Raw genomic sequence first — 26,745 nt, forward strand, 5'->3', positions numbered from 1 at the left:
GTAAAGGGGACTCATTCACCCCCCACACATAAACAAGGATATAAGTCAAGGAAATAAGGGGACCCATTCAACCTTCTATAAGTATACCCATTTTGCCTTCTAAGGGGACTCATCCTTCTAAGGATCGACCCATTCTTCTTTCTTTGGGAACTCATTCTTCTTTCTAATAGGACTCACTCTTCCTTTAAAGCGGACACATTCTTCCATTAAAGGGGACCTATTCTTCTTTCTTATGGAACTAATTCTTCTTTCTTAGGGAACTCATTCTTCTTTCTATTGGGACCCATTCTTCTTTCTTAGGGGACTTACTTTTCCTTGAAATGGGACTTATTCTTCTTTCTAAGGGGGCTCATCCTTCTTTCCGAGAGGTCTCACTCTTCCTTTCATGGGGATACATTCTTCCTTTAAAGGGTTCACATACTTTCTTTAAAGGGGACATATTTCTAATTAAAGGGGACTCATTCTTTCTTTAAATGGGACTCATTCGTCCTGTAAAGGGGACTCATTTCTAATTAAAGGGTACACATTCTTCCTTAAAAGGGGAAACATTTTTTCTGTAAAGGAGACACATTCTTAATATAATAGGACTCATTCTGCCTTTAAAGGGGACACATCGTTCCTTTTAAGGGGACATATTCTTAATTAAAGGGTACTCATTCTTCCCTTTAAGGGGACTCATTCTTCCTTTAAAGGGGACACATTCTTCCTTTAAAGGGGACACATTCTTTCTTTAAAGGGGACACATTTTTCCTGCAACGGAGACACATTTTTCTTGTAAAGGGGACACATTCTTAATTTAATGGGACTCATTCTTCCTTTAAAAGGAACTCATTCTTTTTTTAAAGGGAACACATTTTTCCTTTAAAGGGAACACATTCTTCCTTTAAAGGGGACTCATTCTTCCTTTAAAGGGGACACATTCTTCCTTTAAAGGGAACACATTCTTCCTTTAAAGGGGACTCATTCTTTTTTTAAAGGGAACACATTTTTCCTTTAAAGGGAACACATTCTTCCTTTAAAGGGAACACATTCTTCCTTTAAAGGGGACNTAGATAGATAGATAGATAGATAGATAGATAGATAGATAGATAGATAGATAGATAGATAGATAGATAGATAGATAGATAGATAGATAGATAGATAGATAGATAGATAGATAGATAGATAGATAGATAGATAGATAGATAGATAGATAGATAGATAGATAGATAGATAGATAGATAGATAGATAGATAGATAGATAGATAGATAGATAGATAGATAGATAGATAGATAGATAGATAGATAGATAGATAGATAGATAGATAGATAGATAGATAGATAGATAGATAGATAGATAGATAGATAGATAGATAGATAGATAGATAGATAGATAGATAGATAGATAGATAGATAGATAGATAGATAGATAGATAGATAGATAGATAGATAGATAGATAGATAGATAGATAGATAGATAGATAGATAGATAGATAGATAGATAGATAGATAGATAGATAGATAGATAGATAGATAGATAGATAGATAGATAGATAGATAGATAGATAGATAGATAGATAGATAGATAGATAGATAGATAGATAGATAGATAGATAGATAGATAGATAGATAGATAGATAGATAGATAGATAGATAGATAGATAGATAGATAGATAGATAGATAGATAGATAGATAGATAGATAGATAGATAGATAGATAGATAGATAGATAGATAGATAGATAGATAGATAGATAGATAGATAGATAGATAGATAGATAGATAGATAGATAGATAGATAGATAGATAGATAGATAGATAGATAGATAGATAGATAGATAGATAGATAGATAGATAGATAGATAGATAGATAGATAGATAGATAGATAGATAGATAGATAGATAGATAGATAGATAGATAGATAGATAGATAGATAGATAGATAGATAGATAGATAGATAGATAGATAGATAGATAGATAGATAGATAGATAGATAGATAGATAGATAGATAGATAGATAGATAGATAGATAGATAGATAGATAGATAGATAGATAGATAGATAGATAGATAGATAGATAGATAGATAGATAGATAGATAGATAGATAGATAGATAGATAGATAGATAGATAGATAGATAGATAGATAGATAGATAGATAGATAGATAGATAGATAGATAGATAGATAGATAGATAGATAGATAGATAGATAGATAGATAGATAGATAGATAGATAGATAGATAGATAGATAGATAGATAGATAGATAGATAGATAAATAGATAGATAGATAGATATATACTTAGATAGATAGATAGATAGATATATAGAAATATAGAAATATAGAAATATAGATAGATAGATAAATAGAAAGATAGATATATAGATAGATAGATAGATAGATAGATAGATAGATAGATAAATAGATAGATAGATAGATTGGATATAAACAGGATAAAGATGATTATTAAACATCTAGTTCTGAGGTGGGTCGGATATTAGATAATTGTTTATATTAATGTTTACATATATTGTAAACATCTAGTTCTGAGGTGGGCCGGATATTAGATAATTGTTTGTATTAATGTTTACATATATATTTTTAACATCTAGTTCTGAGGTGGGGAGGATATTAGATAATTGTTTGTATTAATGTTTACATATATATTTTTAACATCTAGTTCTGAGGTGGGGAGGATATGAGGATATTAGATGATTGCTTGTATTAATGTCTACATATATTGTAAACAAACAAAGGAAATAGGTGATTTAAAGAGAAGAAGAACCCATTATCCTATCATATCTTAAACTGACATATCCTGCTTAGATAATATAATGGAAGAGTTAAAGGAACATTACGTAAAACTAAAGTAAACTAAACGTAAGATTGAAATATTACATGTTTTCAGTCTTAACTCCTTATTTAAGAAAGCTATTGAGAGAAGAACAAACATTTTTTTAATTTCTATTATGTATCCGGATAAATTTGTTTTCCTCTTTCTTGAGCATAAAATCATAACTAGAGGAGTTACAAGTTCACAAAGTCAGACCAGTAATATTTCATACATTTTACCTTCTCCAGAAGTTCAAGCAATTGTATCCTTGGAAATCTATACTGTAAGCTCACGATGTTTAGGAAATGTTCAACTTGTGAAAACAGAATGGAAAGTGAGGTGGAATGGGGCTGAATTATATCATTTCTTTTGCGTTTATGTACATAAATAGAAATATTAAATTACGAAACTCCAAAAAATACTCAATATGTAATATAGCCTAATCAGATGCTCACAAAAATGTGTCTGCAAAGATTTGGAAGACAAATTTTATTTTTGAAAAAATATGTTCAGTGTCATATTGTCTAATTGTCAGTGTTATAAAATGTAGGAAAGTGTAATATCTGTGATTTCAGTTGTGCAATGCAGAACAAATCACACAATTACTTAACAGTAAATGAATTAACCCAATTTCGTCTCTGTAAAGATCGTATTTTCAAGAGGTTTCTAAGATCGTATCTCAGACAATATAATTTCATTTTCTTCCTTCAATACCTTTACCCATAGATAACAGAGGTTTGTGCAAAGTGTAAATTATACATAGTTTCATCTTCTTCCTTCACTACCTTTATCCATAGATAAAAGGGATCACAGCAAAGTTAATTGTGTCCAAAGTCTCATCTTCCTTCACTACCTTTATCCATAGATAAAAGGGATCACAGCAAAGTTAATTGTGTCCAAAGTCTCATCTTCCTTCACTACCTTTATCCATAGATAAAAGGGATCACAGCAAAGTTAATTGTGTCCAAAGTCTCATCTTCCTTCACTACCTTTATCCATAGATAAAAGGAATCACAGCAAAGTTAATTGTGTCCAAAGTCTCATCTTCCTTCACTGCCTTTGGCTTTATAAGAGATTCCAGCAGAGTCTCTTATGTACATAGCCTTCTTCTTCAATTTTAACCATAGATAGCAGAGATTACAGCATGCAGAGTTTATTATGTACAAAGTCTTATCTTCTTCCTTCAATACCTTTATCCATAGATAACAGAGATCAAAGTAGAGTTTCTTGTGTACATAGCATTTTTCTACACATTTAGCCATAGATAACATAGATTACAGCAGAGTTTATTGTGTACATAGTCTTCGTCTTCCTTCAATACCTTTACCCATAGATAACACAAATTACATCAGAGTTTATTTGTACATAATCTTCATCTTCCTTCAATAACTTTACCCATAGATAGCAGAGATTACATCAGAATTTATTTGTAAATAGTCTTCATATTCCTTTAAAAACCCATATATAACAACGATTACAGCAGAGTTTATTTGTACATAGTCTTCATCTTCCTTCAATACCTTTATCCATAGATAGCAGAGATCACAATAAAGTTTCTTGTACGTACAAAGCATTCTTCTACACCTTTAGCCATAGATACCAGAGATTACAGCAGAGTTTATTATGTACTTAGTCTTCGTCTTCCTTCAACTTCAATATCTTTATCCATCCTAAAGATTTTGCTTATATTACACAAAAAATTGTAAATGTTATGTGTGTCTGTCTAGTTTCCACACACAATAATTCAGTTGATACCCTTCTATTTATTGTAACCCCCCCCCCCNCAGATAATATGAATATCTGATAATCTGAATAGCAGATATTATATATATCAGATAATATGAAGATGTCAAAATAGAATATAACTAATCCCCGCTCTCAATATATCTTTACTAGGCTTTCCTGTAAATAATTTTAGCTCTTAACTGATGCTCTGAAAGTCGGCCATTTTAATCATTCTCAAAATTTGATAAATTTGTCTAATGGTATTCAAGCATTGAAAAAAATCGATTTTTTTAATTTTGATGGTCCATAAACGGGGGTCAAGTTAGGTCCCACACAAAATTTGGGACCTTTCAGTTTAGTCGTTTTGACGTTTATTTGATACAACATACAAACAGACAGACACCCAGACAAGCAAAGTTACAGATATACATAGAAGGGACTGCATGGGAAATTTTCTAAACGTTCCATGGAAAATATCTTTAGTTACATCCCTGTGTACAGTCCCTTTAGGCTTTATTTATTTCAATTTTGGACTAAAAACTGACATGCAAAATAATTTAATTACATCCCTGTGTACAGTCCCTCTCTAGGCTTTATTTATTACAATTTTGGACTAAAAACTGACATGCAAAGTAATTTAATTACATCCCGGTGTACAGTCCCTTTAGGCTTTATTTATTTCAATTTTGGACTAAAAACTGACATGAAAAGTAATTTAATTTCCTAGACTTCAACATTTTAATTTAAAGCTGAGAATAAATTTGTTAACTCTGACCCTATTTAAAACTTAAATTAGCCGGACCCAGGTCATTTCTTTCTTGTGCAGTATTCCTTAAAGATTATATTGAAGATGTCAATTCAACAAACTGATTCTAGGCAAAGGAACCATCGATCAATAAATTTACAGATTTGTTTAGGTAAAAAGTAAAGATCTAGACAGCTATGAAATGTTGGACCAATTTTTAAGCACTTTTTCTCACTTTTTACGTGAAGATTTAACTACAGAAGTAGTTCAACTTCCACTTTGGCAGAGATTTAACTGAAGAAGTAGTTAAACTTCTTCTGTAGAGTGGCAAAAATTTGACTGGAGAAGTAGTTTAACTCCTTCTGTAGAGCGGCAGTGATTTAACCAGAGAAGTAGTTTAACTTCTTACGTAGAGTGATTTAACTAGAGAAGTAGTTCAACTTCTTCTCTAGAGTAGCAGAGATTTAACTAGAGAAGTAGTTCAACTTCTTCTCTAGAGTAGCAGAGAGTTAACTAGAGAAGTAGTTCAATTTATTCTCTTTAAAGTAGTAGAGATTTAACTAGGGAGGTAGTTGCTCACTATAAATGGCTAGAGAGTTAATTAGAGAAGTAGTTCAACTTCCTCACTATAAAGGGGTAGAGATTTAACTAGAGAAGTAGTTCAACATCCTCACTATAAAGTTGTAGAGATTTAACTAGAGAAGTAGTTCAACTTCCTCACTATAAAGTGGTAGAGATTTAACTAGAGAAGTAGTTCAACTTTCTCACTATAAAGGGGTAGAGAGTTAACTAGAGAAGTAGTTCAATTTCTCCTCTAGAGTAGCAGAGAGTTAACTAGAGAAGTAGTTCAATTTCTTCTCTATAGAGAGTAGGGTTTCGCGTAAATTTTGGATGGAAATAATGCAAACATTTTGCGAAAAAATACGGAAGAGAAATTATTTATTATGATACAATAAAACTTCTAATGCTGAGCTCTGAGAGCAAAGATTTCCAGAAGTGTTTTTTTTTGCGCAATTAATTGTTGCAGCTATGGTTTTCGTGGATTTTTTGTTCTGGAAATTTTGCGGAAAGAATTGTTTCCGCATTTTTTCGCTTATTTTTCGCGAAAAAAAGAGAAATTTCGCGTAAAATTTTGCGAAATATGAACCAAAATTTTTGCATTTTTTCGCGAAATTTTTAAGGCAGAGAGAGTTGCAGAGATTTAACTAGAGTTCAAATGTCGGTTCGAATCCGTGATTCAAATTTTTAACGGCGATAGATATTGATCAAATTCATTAAATCTCTAAATCTGTAGATTTGTTCATTGTTAAATTTGTTTACATTGATGGACAGAGACAATTCCGTCGTTTTCCCTTTTCACTTCACTTTTTGGGTAAACAGGGGGTATACGGTATACTGTCGTGTATAGTGTATAGGGATCTAGGGATCTAGGGATCTAGGGATCTAGGGATCTAGGGATCAAGGGATCTAGGGATCTAGGGATCTAGGGATCTAGGGATCTAAGGATCTAAGAATCTAGGGATCTAGGGATCTAGGTGCCCAAACAAAGTAAATGATAATTTATTTTCTTACTTTACTGATTTAGTTGTTTCAAAGAAGTCATGTGTGCCTGTAAATAGTGTGGTATATATGTCCCTGTTTCTCTTAAGACCACCAAATGTGAAAATATTCGTGAAGGTACAAGCATGTCAATATGTGCAAGAAGAGGCTAAGAGCGCGTCGCGCTCATTTTTGTAGCAATTACACTTCCTTTTACTGCTACTAAAAGATATTAATGTAATGTTTTTGCTATGGAAATAAGAATTTTAATTTTTTGCGCATTCAAAGCTGTAATTTTCCTTGTCAAATGTCAGCTGTTGATATTTGGTTTGGATATAAAAGTCACAACTCACAAGGACAGCTGCTCTCGTATTCAGATGTTTATTTTGCGAATTTTTTAAAAGTGAGAGTGAACAAATCAAATTCAAAAATATTTGTTAAAATGAATCTTAGAGTGCATAAGTATAAAGTAAAGTAAACGCGAAGATTATTATTTAGATTTTCATTTTTAAACCTCCCAATTCTCTATTTTGCAGCTGTTTATCAGTCCGCGGTAATTATACCATTACGGGTCATTTGAGTGTTTAATACTGTTGATTTGATGAGAGGGGTATGGAAAGAGGGGGGAGGGGAGGGAGGGAGGGGNGATAGATAGATAGATAGATAGATAGATAGATAGATAGATAGATAGATAGATAGATAGATAGATAGATAGATAGATAGATAGATAGATAGATAGATAGATAGATAGATAGATAGATAGATAGATAGATAGATAGATAGATAGATAGATAGATAGATAGATAGATAGATAGATAGATAGATAGATAGATAGATAGATAGATAGATAGATAGATAGATAGATAGATAGATAGATAGATAGATAGATAGATAGATAGATAGATAGATAGATAGATAGATAGATAGATAGATAGATAGATAGATAGATAGATAGATAGATAGATAGATAGATAGATAGATAGATAGATAGATAGATAGATAGATAATAAAATATTAAACTATTATCGTAGATTAGAAATAATCCTTAAATGGACAAATAAACTGTTGAAGATAGCTAGATAGATAGATAGATATATAGATAGATAGATAGATAGATAGATGGATAGATGTATAAATAGATATATAGATAAAAACAGAGATATATACAGATAGAAAGATAGACGGATAGATGTACTAAAATAAATCTATACTCTAAAATATCAAGCAAAATGATAATATTCATTTCTGTCTTTTTCTTTCCATTTTATATTCTATTTGATTAAATTTGTCTCTTTAATAGATTTATAAATTAAAAATATAGGTTTATAAGAGGACTTTAGCTACGATTATACGAGCTTTTTTAATCTTCAATCTACATTCGTGGTTCCACAAGACTTAAAACAATTTTTTTACTTTTCTACAAAATCATTTAACACACCACTAAGACAAAATTAAAGCTTCAGAATGACAGAATTTTACCTAGCAGTTTTATCCTTGTAGGCCTGTATATACTAGGTAAATTTGGTTCTTTCCATTAACAATTTTATGTTTTTTCATTTCTAACTTTCGTTCTTTTCTTCTTTTGATCTTTTCCTTAAAATTACATTTTTTTCATTTACCCAAGTTTAAATCTACAGCAGATCAAAAAAAATCCTATAAACTATTCAAAATGTAAAAAGTTGAGAATAAATGGTTAGCTCAGGTTTCATGGATAAACCTTGTAAATTCTTCAGCCTGTCAGATCCAAGGGATAGAGGGATAGGTAGACACCATACTAGATATACTAGAGAACAAGAAGAAAAAGAAGAACATGGAGAACAAGGAGAACTAGAAGAACAAGGAGAGCAAGAAGAACTAAAAGAACAAGAGACGAACAAGAAGAATAAGAAGAATAAGAAGAACAAGAAGAACAAGAAGAACAAAAAGAACAAGAAGAACAAGAAGAACAAGAAGAACAAGAATAACAAGAAGAACAAGAAGAACAAGAAGAACAAGAAGAACAAAAAGAACAAGAAGAACAAGATAAGTTATTAAATTTGGTTTACAACCTCTTAAAGGGACTGTAAGCGTAATTTTGTCTGGGTAAAAAAGTGTTTAATGCTGATAATGTCTACAAGTTTTACTGTAGTTCAAAGGCACAAGTCACTTAATTGCATAGAAACCATAATTGAAAACAATTAATTTTAAAAAATTACAAAGATTGATATCTAAATCATACTTGATCATTTTAGGGATTCCGTTGTGAATCCGACTTTGACATCGTTGCACGGAGAATTCACGCTAAACTAACTACTGCTAGACATGTCCAAGATATTTCGGAATAAAGACGTTTACGTTGACAAATTGTTGCACGGAGAATTCACGCTAAACTAATTACAGCTAGACATCAGGTATACAAAATACACTTAACTAAGTCAACATATAACCTGGTTTAAATTTAAATGAAAAACTTATGAAAAAAGTTTAAAAAAACAAAGTTAATAAAGCTACATTAATTACAGGGTTCGAAAGTGAAGGCCTCTGAGTTATCGTAAAATATTATTACCTAAACCATTACTTCTCATACTTTCTGTTCCTTCGATTACTTCTCATCCTTTCTGAAATTCTGTTCCTTCATTTACTTCTCATACTTTCTGTTTTCCCTTCATTTACTGCCTATCTTTTCTCTTTTCCCTTCACTACCTGCATATTCTTTCTGTTTCCCTCCATTAACTGCCTATCCTTTCTGTTTTACTTCCTTAACTGCCTATCCTTTCAGTTTCTCTTTATTAACTGCCTTTTTCCGTTTTTCCTTCATTTACTGGACATCAATTACTGCCGGTCCTTTCTGTTTTTCTTTCATTTACTTCCCATCTTTCTGTTTTTCCTTTCATTTACTGCCCATCCTTTCTGTTTTTCCTTCATTTACTGATTAGATACTAAAATTAGTAAATGATTGTTTTAGTCGTTTTTCTTAGTATAATGTCCCTCTAATATGGAGGGAAACCAAAAGGTATCTAATAAGATACAGTTGGACTTCCGCAAAAATTGTAATTTATAATACAGTGCACACCGGACTAACCAGAGTGAGCAGCATTCGGTTTCTTCTATTTGAAATCAAACGTGTTTTGGTCTATAATTCAACAATCATTTATTTTACGGATTTGCTTATTTCGTACATTTTCATTCAAAATGCATATGCCAACCCAAAAAGTATTTAAAAAAGGCTAACAAATTATGTCTAATGGGCCTAATTGTGATCGAAAGTCAAAGCTTTCTGGAATATTGACAGAACCGTAAAATCCACGTGAGTGAGAACCAGAAAACTGAGGAATGGGATGTCGACGTTAAGACTCAAGTTTTTAAATAGATCAGGAATATAAACACGGCAATTTTGCAGTGTGCACTGTAAATTTCACTTGATAATTTATTTATAAGCGCTATTTAACAAACCTAATTAGCATTGTTCCGACATTAACTAGATTCAAATTTAGCTTTCATGTCGTCTTCACATTTCACAGTTCACTGTACGATTAATTACAAATTTAGCTTTTTTAATCAATAAAATGTTCTAGAAAAGAATGTTATTAAAAAATCTTTATCTATCATTTATCAAATGTAACACTTGTTTGAGTTCAACCCTACATCTGATCCCCTTTTATTCAACAATTTTAAATTTTAGAAAGAACTAATGAAAAAAAATTACGACACAATCACTCATCTTGTAAATATGGAGAGGGATTATTAAGCGCCCCCCCCAGGTCCCTTCACAGTTTAAAGGGTTAAGTATTCAACAGTCTATTGTATGTATATAACGTACATTGCATAATACAAATGATAAATCAATAGATATATCAAGTAGTACATTATAACCGATTAAAAGTTAGTAACAATGCTTTGAAAGCATAGTTAGTTAAGTTACCTCAGCTGTTCAATATCACAAAGAAATCTCTGCAAACCAAGATGCGCATTTTATTGAAAGAACGACATTTGAAGAATTTGTAGAAATCTGCGAATAAATTTATAAAAATTATAAAATTTATAAAAAAGCTGAAAGCGAAATAATTGATTCTAGTATTGATTTATTGACAAACTTCTTTGGAGAAATCTAATTAGTTTCCTGTAAAATTTTTACTTCATTTTTCGTCGTCGTTATTTAATACTTAAAACCGATTCTAAAAACGTACCCACACAAATTCATGATTTTGAACGTCGATTATGCACTCAAACTCCGTAATTATACATCGTGGAAACGTTTTATATGTCTCAAATAAATCCTAAAAAATGTGTCTACAAAACTGCATACTGCATACTCAGTTTAACTACCCTACATAGCTAGTTTGTCCCTTTAAGCTAGAAACAATCGTGTTGCAAATTTAAAATTTGTATGCCTAGAGCTACAAAATAATTAAGAGTAAGTTGGTGAGGCAAAACCAAAGGCTAAGGCGTTACGCCACTTTAAAGTCGAGGCTGTTTCAAAATCTGATTTTTGTCAAGCTCTCTGTGGATATCGCATCAAATGTAGAAATATAACTTAACTAGGCTTTTAGGGCGCTTCGCGCCCATCTTCTATTTCAATTGTGAACATGTTCTTTTTGTTTACATTTTAAAACAAAGAAGAAAAAATTTTGCGGATTTTCAAGAATTTAATTTTTTTACAAAATTAAAAACCTTTAAAACACATTTTTTAAAAATTTTATCCTTCATAAACCTTCCCTGTGATCACGTGATGTCCCACAAAAAAATTGGGCCCGATCGGTTCAGCCGTTTTGACGTTTATTGGATAGAAACAAACAGACAAGCCAAATTTATACAAGACTAGAAATTCAAGGCGCTTTGCGCGCATCTTCTATTTAAATTGTGAACATGTTCTTTTTGTTTACATTTCAAAAAAAAGAAGAAAAATTTTGCGGATTTAAAAAAAAATTGCGGATTTTCAAGAATTAAAATTTTTTTTCCAAATTAAAAACCTTTAAAACACATTTTTTTTAAATCTTATCATTCATAAACCTTCCATGTGGTCACGCGATGTCCCACAAAAAAATTGGGCCAGATCGGTTCAGCTGTTTTGGCGTTTATTTAATACAAACAAACAGACAGACAAACAAACAAACAAACAAACAGACAGACAGACAAGCCAAATTTATATATAGATGTGTATGATTTGATATGCGGTTTAATGCCTTCATAGCTCATTCATTAGGTCGTCTTCCTGCCAGTTAAGGGAGGACAATAAAATAAGCAACTCTGGGTACTTAGATTCCTTTTCATTTATAAATTCTTTTTTTTTGAGTAAAGTGTTCAAAGTATTTTTTTTAAATCGATCCAATATTTTGTTTAGATATTTTTTGTTTTTTTCTTATTAAACCTTAAAGGAGCTGTGGTCTTATTTGGATTTACATCTGTTCCTTTAATAGCTATGTGAGTTATCTAAAAAAAGGAACTTGCGCATTTTGGATTTATTGTTTAGAACAAGATTTAAAGAATACCAATTTTAATCGAGCACGGCACAGTTTAAATGGAGAAAAGCTTGAAATTACAAACACAACTCCTTTAACATGCTCATCACGTTAAACTAAAGTAAACTGTAGGTGAGATTGAAATCTAATCTGCTTTTAATCAAAACTCTCCCAATTAAAACTCTCCCAACTGCAAAGAACTGTTGAACAGAACAAAACTGTTTTGAATTTCTTATCTGTAAACAGACAAATTTGCCTTTCTCAAACTTGTGGATAAAATCAGAACTAGAGGAGCTGCGAGGTCACAAAGTTGGACCAATATAATGTCAGATAAATTTCACTTTCTCTAAATATTTCTTTTAATATTTGTATTTCAGAATGGAATTTACCAAGATTATAAACTTTTGTTTGGTTTGCACTATAATGCTTTTATCTGGTTTATCTTATACCCTACTAACACCTATGTTTCCATCAGAGGTGGTTAAAGGGACTGTACGCATAATTTCATGTGACTTTTCATGGCATGTCCTATTTACAATGATACCCTTTAAACCTTTGCTTGATCAAGGATTTCGTAGATATTCTTGTTTATACAGCGGGAAATTAAGTGCAAAGAAACCACGCGAGTTTACTCCAGCACGGATCCGAGTGTACAGTTTATCACTGTAACTTCAAGTCTCTCGGTGTACTCAATCTTCAGCTTAACGAATTGTCCGGACAAAAGTTTGAAGGGTATCGTTGTAAATCTGACATACCTCTCACTTTAAATTACACATGCAGTTCCTTTAAGTAACAAAATAAAATGTTATTTACAGTTAGCTCTTTTATTATTTAAGTAAATCTTCAATCTTAAAATCTCTTTTACAGAAAAGGTTAATTAGATTACTCCCATTTTGAATAAAATTGTACGTAAAACTATTTACAACAAATTATCAAAATAATTTCAGTCATATTTTAATCTTTAATTAAAAATCCGTCGAAAACAATGCTTTAATGCATATAAAATGAGTAGTTTAACGAAAATACGAGAATTCTTCATTTAACCCTATTCCCGCTGGGGGGGGGTCAATTTGACCCCCAGTTTTTTTACACAACTCAAAAAGTATTGGTCTGAGGCTGTTGAAATTTTCTGACTTTTCTTACATACCCAAAGCCCTCCCTTTAGGCCTAAAACCGGGCTTTAATACTAACTGCCTGAGTCCTCAGGCACACTGCCTGAATGACTGCTTTTGCCTGTAGCAAACTAAATCTTTGTTTTGACCCACTTTCACTTGTCAGATTTTGATAAAATTTAGCTTTTTGGAAAGCCTATGACATAAGGAAACGGATTGCACAAGTTTTGCGAAAAAAAAATTGCAAATTATTTGCAAACAACCTGTCAAAGGAAATTTGCACATTTTTAGTTTTTCTTGATTAAAAATCAGGTTATTTAAAATTTTGCAAAAATTTTTGCATATTTGAAATAGCATGGTCAAGGGCTTTTCAAAAATGTATAATTTGTCATTTTTTGGACAAATTTTTTTTTGCAAACATTGTTACTATAAAACTGGATTTTGCGATAAAAAATTCAATTTTCGCAAATTTGCAAATTTTTTTGCAGATTCTAAAAGCAGAGCACAAGAGCTTTCTAATGATGTATCATTTGTCATATTTGGACATAAAACATGGGATTTAGAGGGGGGGGGGTCAAATTGACCCCCAGCGTATCCTGGTTTTCAAGTACCCCAGCGGGGATAGGGTTAACGGGTGAAATGGATTTCAAAATTAAGGTTTGCTATGTCCACTGACTTTAAATTAACCATGACTCCAAATTTACAGTTATGAATGTTACAATTTCGGGTTTCTATTTCTTTAAACTATGTTCTTTCTTTACAGAATACTTGTTCTAAATGCAAAAGAACTTTATTTTTGATAATACCATTCATAAATAATTCTATAATATTTTGTTCTCAATTAATGAATATAAAATAACAGGGTTTAGCAAGGCAGGTGTCTGTATCCCAAACAGGACTTGTCATGGGTAAGTTTAAGTTATTTATAAATTAAACTCCTATACTCTCCTATAACGATTAAAGGGATTGTAGGCAAAATTTCCTATGATCCTCCATGTGTCAAGTGGCGTGTCCGAATTACAACAGTACCCTTTAAACTTTGCCTGATTAAGGACAAAGCATTTATCCAGTAACGTTTGTAATTGTTGAAAAAGTCACAGAAAATAAATATTGAGAATACGCGCATGCTCTCTCTCTGTCTTTTAATTCAATGTGGCATGCGTATAACTCCTTTGGGCATCTTCCTCAGGATTATGGTGAACGATAAACCCTTAAATCTTGAAAAGACAACATCTAGTGTTTTATATGTATTTTTATTAATCTATGATTTTTATTTCAGGATCAGCATTCATTACTTCTTTGCTCAGCACCCCGTGTTCAAGTAAATTGGTAAGGTTCACATTTTAAAATAGTTGCTTCGTGAATCTATGTTAGAAAGTTAAGGGCATAGATCAATAACAATACAGATAGAACACTAGATGTCGTCTTTTCAAGATTTACGGGTTTTTCGTTCACAATTTCCCTGAGGCAGAAGCCCAAAGAAGTTGCGCGCATGCTCTCTGTCTTGTAATTCAACGCGGCATGCGCGTAACTCCTTTGGGCTTCTGTTTCAGGATATTGTCTATCTGTATTGTTGTTAATCTATGTAAGAAAGTCAAAGGAGACCAGTTTCTTAAAAAAAAAACCTGGAAATTTGGTCTATATTTCCTCAAGACCCAAAAGAACACTTTGAAAACTTTCTTGCCGTTTTTATAAGCAAGTTATTAAGCAATTAAACATTAACAAGAAAGAAACAGATCTGTTTGGTCAATATTTATTTCAAGCTTCAATATATTCCAGGTTTAGACATTTTCCAGGTTTCAATATATTTCAGGTTTCAATATATTTCAGGTTTCAATATATTTCAGGTTTCAATATATTCCAGGTTTCAATATATTCCAAGTTTCAATATATTCTTGGTTTCAATATATTCCAAGTTACAATATATTTCAGGTTTAAATATTTATTTTAGGTTTCAATGTATTTCAGGTTTTAATATATTCTATGTTTCAGGTTTTAATATATTCTATGTTTCAATATATTTCAGGTTTCAATATATTCCAGGTTTCAATATATTCCAGGTTTCAATATATTCCAGGTTTCTATATATTCCAGGTTTCAATATATTCCAGGTTTCAATATATTCCGGGTTTCAATATATTCCAGGTTTCAATATATTCCAGGTTTCTATATATTCCAGGTTTCAATATATTCCAGGTTTCAATATATTCCAAGTTTCAATATATTTCAGGTTTTAATATATTCTAAGTTTCAATGTATTTCAGGTTTCAAAATTTATTTCAGGTTACAATATATTTCAGGTTTCAATATATTTTAGGTTTCAATATATTTCAGGTTTCAATATATTTCAGGTTGCAATTTATTTCGGGTTTCAATATATTTCAGGTTTCAATATATTTCAGGTTTCAGTGTATTTTAGGTTTCAATATATTTCAGGTTTCAATATATTTCAGGTTTCAATATATTTCAGGTTTCAGTGTATTTTAGGTTTCAATATATTTAAGGTTTCAATATATTTAAGGTTTTAATATATTCCAAGTTTCAATATATTTCAGGTTTTAATGTATTTAAAGTTTCAATATATTCCAGGTTTCAATATATTTCAAGTTTAAATATATCTCAAGTTTCAAAATTTTTAAGGTTTCAATATATTTCAGGTTTTACACCCTTTGATTAGTCTGGATGTCGAGTCTATTAGAAACATCAAGAATATGCTGAAAAAGTCTATATGCAGTTAGAATGGTTTTAATTACGAGCTGACTTGATCTAAATATTGCTTACATTTTTATTGTTACCAAAATTTGATACTTTTCCTGTATCAACTTTTTAAGTGCTAGGAATTTATTCCTAGCTGAAAGAAAAATATTATCAAAAGTGTGACTATAGATTTCTTTAAAATAGCAGGTTTATGAAATTGGAGATTATGATTGTGAATAATGAATGCATCTAATATCATTCATAACAAAACAAACTTAAAATATACCATTAGTATACGTAATATGTAATTATGTATGTAATTAAATGTGTGTGAATAAATCTTTAATAATAATAATAATATATTTCAGGTGTCAATGTATTTTAGATTTCAATATATTTCAGGTTTCTATACATTTCAAGTTTCAGTGTATTTTAGGTTAGGATGTATTTCAGGTTTCAATATAATTTAAGTTTCAATATATTTCAGGTTTCAGTGTATTTCAGGTTTCAATGTATTTCGGGTTTCTATGTATTTCCGGTTTCAATTTATTTCAGGTTTTAATATATTTCAGGTTTCAAAATATTTTAGGTTTCAATATATTTTAGGCTTTAATAAATTTGCGGTTTCAATGAATTTCTGGTTCAATATATTTCAGGTTTTTATGGATTTCAGGTTTTTATGTATTTCAGGTTTAAATATATTTCAGGTTTCAATGTATTTCAGGTTTAGATATATTTCATGTTTCTATGTATTTCAGGTTTCAAAATATTTCAGGTTTCAATGTATTTTAGGTTTTAATATATTTCAGGTTTCAATGTATTTCATTTTTCAATATATTTCAGGCTTCAATTATATATTTCAGGTTTCAATATATTTAATGTTTCAATGTATTTTAGGTTTCAATGTATGGAGCAAAATCTGTTTTTGTATTTGCTGCCTTCATTGCTGGAATCTCCAACATTCTGTTTGGTAAACATTTAAAATCCCTATATCTTTGAAACCTGAGGTCGAATTAGAAGAATTAAAACAGCTTCGCTGAGCTGCAAAAAACCGGTTCCAGTTGAGCGCCGGCTCAAATCTCAAAACACTTAATACAATTTCAAGTGTAACCAACCATGTTTGAGCCGCGTCTCAAATTCTTTTAAATCGGCCTCTGATGAAGTAAAACTTTGATAATTTAAAATTAGTCTATTAATGATCTAACATAATTCAAAGTTTGGAATATCGAAGGTCTATGGATTGAATTGATATAGGAATTTTAAATTCAGCATTTGTCACAGAGACACAATTCTTTTATCTTTGACACATTTTTCTTTTTTCCGTTTACATTTTTCTTCTTTCAAGGTTTTTGAGTTATACAGAGAGCCCAGTTTTGTTCTTCTGGGTTTCTCTAATCTTGAGAATGATTTGTGCAGTGGGAGAATCTTTAGTTTCCAGCACAGCATTCACTTTAGGTATTTGAGAGGCTTGGAGTATATTTGTATACTGTAAACTAAAACACTTTCGTTATACAGGGTGTCCAAATATACACATGGGAAGGGAATTAAGTGACGACTTTTGTATCGTCTTCGATCCATGTGACATTTTTTCATGAACACAGTTATGCAGTATTCTAGTTTAAACATCTTATATCAAATTCGCCTGGTTTTGAGATTTTCAAAATTTTGTCTACCATTTTTGTAAGTTCTAAATTGACAGAGATATTGGAAAGTTTGTACAATTTCTATTTAATTACTAAATCAAAATTGTCTAAGTATCTTCGTCAATTTTTGAGACACAATAAACAACTGAAGAAAATTTCTATGTTTATTGGGACACCCTGCAGAAGAACATTTATTTTCTATGTTTGTTTTTAGCAGAGAGAAGAAAAACAAATATTTGGAAAAAACTTTTTTTGGTTACAAAAATATTTAAAAATCATTATGTCAAATTTGTCAAATGTCAAATTTGAGTTTAAAACAAACTCTAGCTCTTCATTCAGTGTCATGTATTTTACAGGCTCCTCACAGTTCTCAGAAATGCATCAGGGAAAATCCATTGTAAGCTTATACTGGAATATACTGGAATATACTGGAATATACTGGAATATACTGGATTATACTGGAATATACTGGAATATACTGAAATATACTGGATTATACTAGAATATACTGGAATATACTGGAATATACTGGAATATACTGGAATATACTGGAGTATACAGGATTATACTGGAATATACTGGAATATACTGGATTATACTGGAATATACTGGAATATACTGGAATATACTGGATTATACTAGAATATACTGGAATATACTGGAATATACTGGAATATACTGGAGTATACAGGATTATACTGGAATATACTGGAATATACTGGATTATACTGGAATATACAGGATTATAATGGAGTATACTGGAATATACTGGATTATACTGGAATATACTGGAATATACTGTAATATACTAGAATATACTGGAATATACAGGATTATAATGGAATATACTGGAATATACTGGATTATACTGAAATATACTGGAATATTCCGAAATATACTGGAATATACTGGAATATACTGGAATATACAGAATTATGCTGGAATATACAGGATTATACTGGAATATACTGGAATATACTGGAGTATACTGGATTATAATGAAATATACTGGATTATACTAGAGTATTCTGAATTATACTGAAATATACTGAAATATGCTGGAATATACTGGATTATAATGGAATATACTGGAATATACTGGAATATATGGGAATATACTGGAATATACTGGACTATACTGGATTATTCTAAAATATATACTGGATTATACTGGAATATACTGGAATATACTAGAAAATCAGAGATGGGCATCGTTTTTTTAACAAACAAAATTTATGAGAACGAACGAAATATTATATGAAATAGGGTCAAGGGTGTCGTTCAAGAAATACGAACGAAGGACGAACAAAATGGATAGTTCAAAGAAATGAAAAAATAAATGTTTTTTAAAAACAAATTTGAATAAACTATAGTTTTTTTACTGAACGAACCATCTTTCCAAAAGATTTGGAATTAAAGCATTACAGCAATAGGAATGAAGATAGAATGAGACGGGTTTTTCGTCGTTTTTTCTCTATGATTCCATAAATGAAAATACCATTGTTGATTTGTTTTGTGTTGAATAAAGTTGTTAAAAAGAAGAAGATTTGGAATTAAAGATCGTTATTTTATTGAACGGATGTTTTTACGGAACAAATAAAAAACTGTAGTTTTAACTGAACAAATGTTTTTTGAAAACAAATTCTTTTTTAAATATAGTTTTTTTCTGAACGATCGCTTTTCTGAACAGTAGTTCATTAAGAAATTTTGATAATTTTAAGAACAAACGAAATCAATGTTTTTTGAACGATTGAAAAAACGAACGAAATGAGTTGTTCTCGAAATGAGTATTCTATTATACATACATAGCATACATTTACTGCTACTTTAACTTTTATTACCATGTTTGCCGTTTTTTCATTATTAGAGGAACTGTACTCGGAATTTCAAGTAACCCTTTTGCAAAAATGTCAATGCCTGATTTGCAATGGCCCTTGAAAACTTTTTCTGATAAAGTATTAATTAGATATTAATGTTTTTATTTCTTTAAACTGTTTGTTTTCATTTGCAGTTTCTCTGCGAAAGGGACTTGCGCCTCATCCTTTGTGGGTAACCCTGTATTATGTCTAGTCAATCCTTGAGTCATGTTTTGGTGCTGGAATGGCAGCTGGACCATCTCTTGGAGGTCTCTTCTATAATTATTGGGGATTTTCTATGCCATTCTGGACCCTTGGTGGTTTAACTGTGTTGTTAACTGTGTTCTCTGGTATGGTAGTCCCCACTTCCAAAGACTCTGCTTCTACGGAGACCATGAAGTAAGTAATGAGAAATGTGGTGGAAATATTTAGGTAACTTGTCTTGAATTCTTTCAACAATGTTCGCGCTTATTGTTTTTTATTTAAATAAACAAAAAATAATTATATATAAAGAGAATTTCTTGAACTAGGTATGACCTAAACTAGGGTCTCAAACGAAGGGGGATTAAAAACGTTTTTTGGGTTATGTGGCCCAATATGAGTCTTTTGTGAACATTTTATGCCGAACGAATCATTTCTGAAGATGCAAGTCGTTTTCGGTTTTTACGGAAAACCCCTGATTTCGCTCCGTGTAAATGGCCACAATTGGAGACGGCATGCAAAATGCCAGCCATATATCTCTTTTATTTAGAACCAAATGCAGCCTGTACAAAGATTATTGTAACAAAGTGTCCATCAAGTTAGAGCAAAAATGTTTCTGCATTTTAATACTAAGGGTTGATATCACCTATGTACCATTTGATTTTATGATTATCTTTTTTTCCCTGAGCTGAAAACTTTTTAGTTTTGAACATCGAGATCAATGCTTGATCTCCTCTTTTTATTACAAATCTCAAGATTAAATTCTTCTTTAGTTTGTTTCCTGGAAAGTGTATAAAATTCAACCAATCAGAGTGTTGATTGCAGAATTCGAACAGCCAATCAGATTCGAGAAATTTTGAAATTTTGCGCCCGCGAGAGAGAGAACTCTCATTGGTTGCAATCCAGCCGGGAAATCCAAAAGAGAAGATTAAGCATAAAATCAAAAGTGTCGAAAGTGAATACAGACATCTGGGATTACCGGTATCCAGTTCAAATTTTCAGCTCTGGTAAAGTAAAATAATTTGAACTGGGTTATTATAATGTATTGTTTTCCTGGTTAAATAAGTGTTCGGCGTTAATATCAATACAATAAAGAGAACTTTTATTTTCAATTTTTAATTTCTTACAAGCTTTTTTTCAAATTACGTAAACATAAACGAAGAGAAAATTGTTAATCGTTAGCTTCTCTTTGTTTCCATGTTTATCAACGCTCTTTGAAAGCTTGTTAAAAGTCAGAATTAAAATCGAAAGTAGCGACGACGACTGTTTAGTTTTTTTTTCGCATTTGATTTAAACAAATTGAGCTGAACTGGGTAATTATAATATATAGATGTAGCACATTCTCCTCCTGGAAAGAGCTTGTCTGTTGTCCCCATATGATTTCAAGCATAGCTTTGTTTTTGATTTGCGGCAATTCTAACACCTTGTACTCGGCCTCATTGGAACCTTACTTGATGCAGAAGGTAACATTTTTCTGTTGTGATTAGAGATGGGCGTCGTTTTTTTGAACGAACAAAATTTTTGAGAACGAACGAAATTTACTGTGGAAAAAGGTGTCGTTCAGAGAAATAAAAAATGATTGTTTTTTTAAAAACGAACAAATTGAAATCGTTAAAACGATCTTTGAATGCACAAACAAATTTTCTAAAAGACTTTGAATAAAACGATCGTGTTTTTAATGAAAGAAAATATTTTTGGAACAAAATTATTTAAAAAGATATGTTTCACTGAATGGACCATTTTTTAAAACAAATTTTGAAAAAAACTATTGTTTATATTACTAAACGATCGTTTAGTGTGAAATCAAACGAAATAGATGGTAAATGAACGATAATTTTGAGATCGTAAGAAATCAATTTTATTGAACGATTGAAAAAAAACGAACCAAATGAGTCGTTAACGATGGATGAACGAACGAAATGAAAAAAGTCAAACGTGCCTTTCTCTAGTGGTGATAATCATAAATCACAGACTATTCAAAAAGTATAAATTAAATCCTTTTGCAAAACAAGAGCTACAGATAACCTCAGGAATAACAAAGCAAAAGTTGTGATATTGCGATAAAAGATGTTGAATTCGATCTAATATCACTATTCACTAACTGTCTCTCTCAGCTTTATTTGTACGCAAATTCCATTGAGGTACAACGTCTGTTGCTTAGTACAATAGATATAATGCAATACAACCACTGTGTCTTCGGAAATTTTTCTCTGAGCAGTATCAAATTTAGCTGTTACGCACATAGATCAGAGCAGTTGCATGTTTTTATCTGTATATTATCCCTTAATAGATATATCTGGTTAACGGAACTGTATACATAATTTCAAGAGACATTCCATTTATAAAGAGACATGTACAAAATCCTTGATCAAGCAAAGGTTTTAAAGGTTTCTTTGTAAATCGGACATGCATTGCTTAGTTTAGTTTAGCAAAGACTCAATTCCTTTCACCTTGTTTTATAGTTTGGTTTGAATCCTGGAGAAGTTGGATTAGTTTTCATGGGGTTTCCAATAGCATATACTATTATGAACCCAATCGTAGGAGTTCTCTTAGACTCTGGAATTTCACCACTGAAAACAATGCTAATGGGTAAGAACTTCATACAGTGTCATTTCTTGCTGAACAAATTTTTTTTTGAAATATATATTTTGATTTGAATACAGCTATTGATTGTCTGTATTTTAAGAACACCACAGTTTAGTATGGCATATCTTTTTCCGAATTTTTTATGAAGTACTTAAAAAAAATAATGATGGTAATTTTTTTACATCTATTCTCAGACATATCTATCATCTATTTCTTAAAAGTTTTTCAAATACAAATTCTAGATCTGGTGCTTGTTATCATGAAAAATAATAAGGCCGTTTCAAGTTTTTTCCTCATTAATAGACCTCCTAATTGTCCTAAATAAATATATTGCTATTCGAAGACTATAAAAAGTTCCAAAAAATCCTAAGATAAAAAATAATTTATTTTTTATTTTATTTGTAGGAAATATAGTGATTGCTATGGCTATGCTAATGCTAGGTACTACTTATTCATCTGAACACTTATATACAGACACCCATATTTCTTCATTCTTAAAGTAGAAAATATGCGATGACGACCGGTCCTTGACTTGAGTCCAAAGTCCAAACCCGACTTAAGCGGAAAAAGTTTCTTACAGCTTATGCTTTTTAAACATTTAAAAAACCAAGTTAAGAACATTCTCGTGGTTCTCCCGAGTTCTCCAATCAAAGTTTGAAGCCAATCCGTCAAGGTGTTCATGAGTTATGATCGGACAAACAGAGAAATATGAGATTACAATTTTATACATATAGAAGATACAATTTGGTCATATATTACATGGACTGTATTTTGACACTACAAACCTAATTTGATACTGTTCAGGAATACAAGGTCCTCTCCATGGATTGGAACATTTTGTATCAGTTCCTCAAATAATTGTCCTAATAACTGTGCAAGGAGCAAAAACAGATTTTATTTTATTATCTAAAGTTTCCATCTCACACTTACAGCGTTATTTCAAGGGATCCCCCCCCCCCCCGATTCACAAAGGAACCCTTTAAACCTTTGATTGATCATCGATGACAGAGATATCAGTTTGTATATCTTTTAAATGTTATGTAAAAAGTCGTAAATTTGGAGTCAGTCAAATATTTAATGGGTACCCCTCTTTTACCCTGTAAAGGCTAGGTGTTCTGAATCTATGTATAGACGGGGGGGGGCGTCCCACGCCCCCCCCCCGAAAAGCCTATTTAGGGTTAAATTTAAGGCCACCTTACAGTCCCCTTAAAGGGAGAGTTGGCGCAAAATGAAAGGGGGCGTAGACTTAATAACGGCAAAAAATAAGTGCTTTTGATGCTAGTAATCTTACTTTTATCTGTTGCATCTATAAGGAGATTATTGTTAAAAACGACTCATGCTGGAGACCGTAGCGTCCATACAAATTCAGAAGTATCAACTATATATGAGTGCGTCGAAAAATTATCGATGATTATAGGTTATCTTAATGGTTTGAATTAAATTGGTTTTTTACGATCCGAGTCTGAATTTGTGTGGACGCTACGTTCTTCGTTATGAGCCATTTTTAACAATTTTCTCCGTATAAACACATCAGATAGAAGTAAGACAAGTAGCGATCACCATCTATAATTTTTCTCTGTAAGCCTATACCCTCTTTCATTTTTCGTAAACACTCCCTAATGATTAAGTTTTTTACTCGTTCTGAATAATTATTCACCATACAAATGTCTTATATGTAGGTAGTAGGTTTAGGTCTCAAATGATTTCTAACAAATTTCTCTTCAATATTGCATTCTCAATTCAACTACCATGTCTAGCCAGACTCTCCCTTTAAAGCACAAAACTATTCTTTTATCTAAACTGTTGTTTGTTGTTAACCCTCTGGTAGGTTTGGGTACAGCCTGTGTTAGTATGGGATTATTTGCTCACATGCTCTTCTGGACTTCAGAACTTCCTAAAACTGAACACACAAAGGTTAGTATGGGATTATTTGCTCACATGCTCTTCTGGACTTCAGAACTTCCTCAAACTGAACACACAAAGGTTAGTAAGGGATTATTTGCTCACACGCTCTTCTGGACTTCAGAACTTCCTCAAACTGAACACATAAAGGTTGGCTTCATGGGGATTAAAAAAAATATTCAATAGTCTAAAGGCAATAATTCTAGGGCTGGGCAAGTTAGTTTTTTTTTTTACTTGAAGATTTCGTACTTCCCAAATTCTAAGATGATAAAATGACCAATATTTTTGTTTCGCACTTCAGTTCTTTTTATTGGATAAATGTTGAATTTAGATTCGAACCCTATTCAGAAATATAGTCAGAGCATCACAACTCGTTAAAACCATTAAACATTTTAAAAATTATAGTTTTTTTTCACTGTTTTCTGAAATGTGCATGCAAATGAGATATGCCATGAAATTGGATGAGTTTTCGCTTTTGTATCAATCTCAAAAAATTTCGAAATGGAGAATCACGGTATTTTTAATTAAAAAAGTTCACGAAATGTTTTAAAAATTTTAATTTACAACAGAAGACTAATTATATACATATTTGATTTTCACTGTACCCTACTATACAGGTCTTCAAATATGTTAAAAAAAGCTAAAAGTTAAACCCATTCAAAATTCTAACTTTATTTGGAGAAAATTCTTTTAGAAATGTTAAAATTGCTTTGATATTTCATATTCATTGTTTAGACTGTTGTAAGCAGTATATGGTTAATGTGTTGGGAGCTGAGTGGGTTAGCTTGTACTACTTTTGGAAGCTATTCCTATGATCTGGTTGGATTTGAATGGTCCTGTTTTGTAGAAGGCATTGTGTTATTCCTACCGGTAAATAAATTTAGTCTTTGTCTCAAATTTTCTTCTCCACATATACTGTCATTGTTATTTTAAGTGACAAGCCATTTAAAAAGAGGGACATGTCCAATTCACAACGGTGCCATTGAAACCTTTATGTAATCAATTTTTACATATTTATTTTTTAATTTAAAATTTTTTACAATATTCTTTAAATAGTTACATGATAGCAAATGCAAATATTTAGACATTTCTATATTCCTTGTTCTTCATTTTCTTCGCACTACTCAAATATTAGGTCTTTTAGACTTTTCAAATTGTTCAAAAAATCTGATCATTTTATGTTTTTCCTTGACCAAATATTGGTCAATTCACATTGAAAACTGAATCTAATGTGTACATCCAAGAAAAATAAATGCAAGAGCAAAATTTGGCTTGGTTTGTAGGTTATTTAGATCGCAAATATGATTTGAATATTTGTCTGACAAATGATATATTTCTCCAAATATGATTTGAATATTGGTCTGACAAATGATATATTTCTGCAAATATGATTTGTATATTGGTCTGACAAACGATATATTTCTGCAGATATGATTTGAATATTTGTATGACAAATGATATATTTCTGCTGATATGATTTTAATAGTTATATGACATACGATATTTTTCTGCAGATATAATTTGAATATTGGTCTGACAACTAATATTTTTCCTGCAAATATGATTTGAATATTGGTCTGACAAATAATATTTCTCTTCAAATATGATTTGAATAATTATCTGATAAATAATATTTTTCTGCAGATATGATTTGAAGAATTATCTGACAACTAATATTTTTCTGCAGATATGATTTGAATAATTATCTGATAAATGTCATTTTTCTGCAGATATGATTTGAATATTGGTCTGATAAATGTCATTTTTCTGCAAATATGATTTGAATATTGGTCTGACAAATGATATTTTTCTACAGATATAATATGAATATTGGTCTGACAAATAATATTTCTCTTCAAATATGATTTGAATAATTATCTGATAAATAATATTTTTCTGCAGATATGATTTGAATAATTATCTGACAAATAATATTTTTCTGCAGATATGATTTGAATAATTATCTGACAAACGATATTTTTCTGCAGATATGATTTGAATAATTATCTGACAAACGATATTTTTCTGCAGATATGATTTGAATATTGGTCTGACAAATGATATTTTTCTGCAGAAATAATTTGAATAATTATCTGATAAATAATATTTCTATTAATTGTTCAGGTTTGCTGGATGTTTGGCAATCTAATATCCTCAAGTTCAGAAAGAGAAAAACTTCTAAAATAGAAGTGGAAAGTTTGTCATCAAAGAATAAATTTTGTAAGATGTATTTGATATTATTTGAAAGAACCTGTAAAATGGTTTGGAAGTTCTGAGTCTGATTAATCTTTTTATAGTTTTTTAAATTTTATTCTTCCCTTCGAACTAAAAAGAATGTTTTAAGACGGCATTTTCAAAAATAGGGGCCGTGATATAACAGAAACTATTTAATGTTTTTTTAAAATGACTTTTTCAAAAATGGGTTCATAATTCAAAACATCAGGATTAGAATTGAAAAAGAATAAACAAATTAAAAAAAGACTGACTCC

General features: G+C 30.9%; 1 protein-coding gene across 3 annotated transcripts; it reads left to right on the forward strand.

Moving 5' to 3' along the window:
- Positions 1-11,951: 11,951 nt before the first annotated feature.
- Positions 11,952-26,486, forward strand: LOC111711974 (MFS-type transporter SLC18B1). Of its 3 annotated transcripts, none has more exons than XM_023486472.1 (14): positions 11,953-12,736; positions 14,234-14,279; positions 14,651-14,700; positions 16,966-17,038; positions 17,413-17,523; positions 18,068-18,108; positions 19,782-19,966; positions 21,099-21,231; positions 22,231-22,357; positions 22,760-22,795; positions 23,159-23,233; positions 24,183-24,337; positions 24,992-25,126; positions 26,381-26,486. In XM_023486472.1, exons 1-14 carry the CDS (start codon positions 12,638-12,640, stop codon positions 26,441-26,443), a joined length of 1,329 nt encoding a protein of 442 aa, XP_023342240.1. In that variant the 5' UTR covers positions 11,953-12,637; the 3' UTR covers positions 26,444-26,486. The 3 variants fall into 3 exon arrangements, with proteins under 3 accessions (XP_023342242.1, XP_023342240.1, XP_023342241.1); XM_023486473.1 differs by having other exon boundaries at positions 24,183-24,268; XM_023486474.1 differs by lacking the exons at positions 19,782-19,966; positions 21,099-21,231 and having other exon boundaries at positions 11,952-12,736.
- The last annotated feature ends 259 nt before the right edge of the window (positions 26,487-26,745 follow it).

The sequence above is a fragment of the Eurytemora carolleeae genome, unplaced genomic scaffold (assembly GCF_000591075.1).
Source record: "Eurytemora carolleeae unplaced genomic scaffold, Eaff_2.0 scaffold209, whole genome shotgun sequence".
Classification (NCBI taxonomy): domain Eukaryota; kingdom Metazoa; phylum Arthropoda; class Copepoda; order Calanoida; family Temoridae; genus Eurytemora; species Eurytemora carolleeae.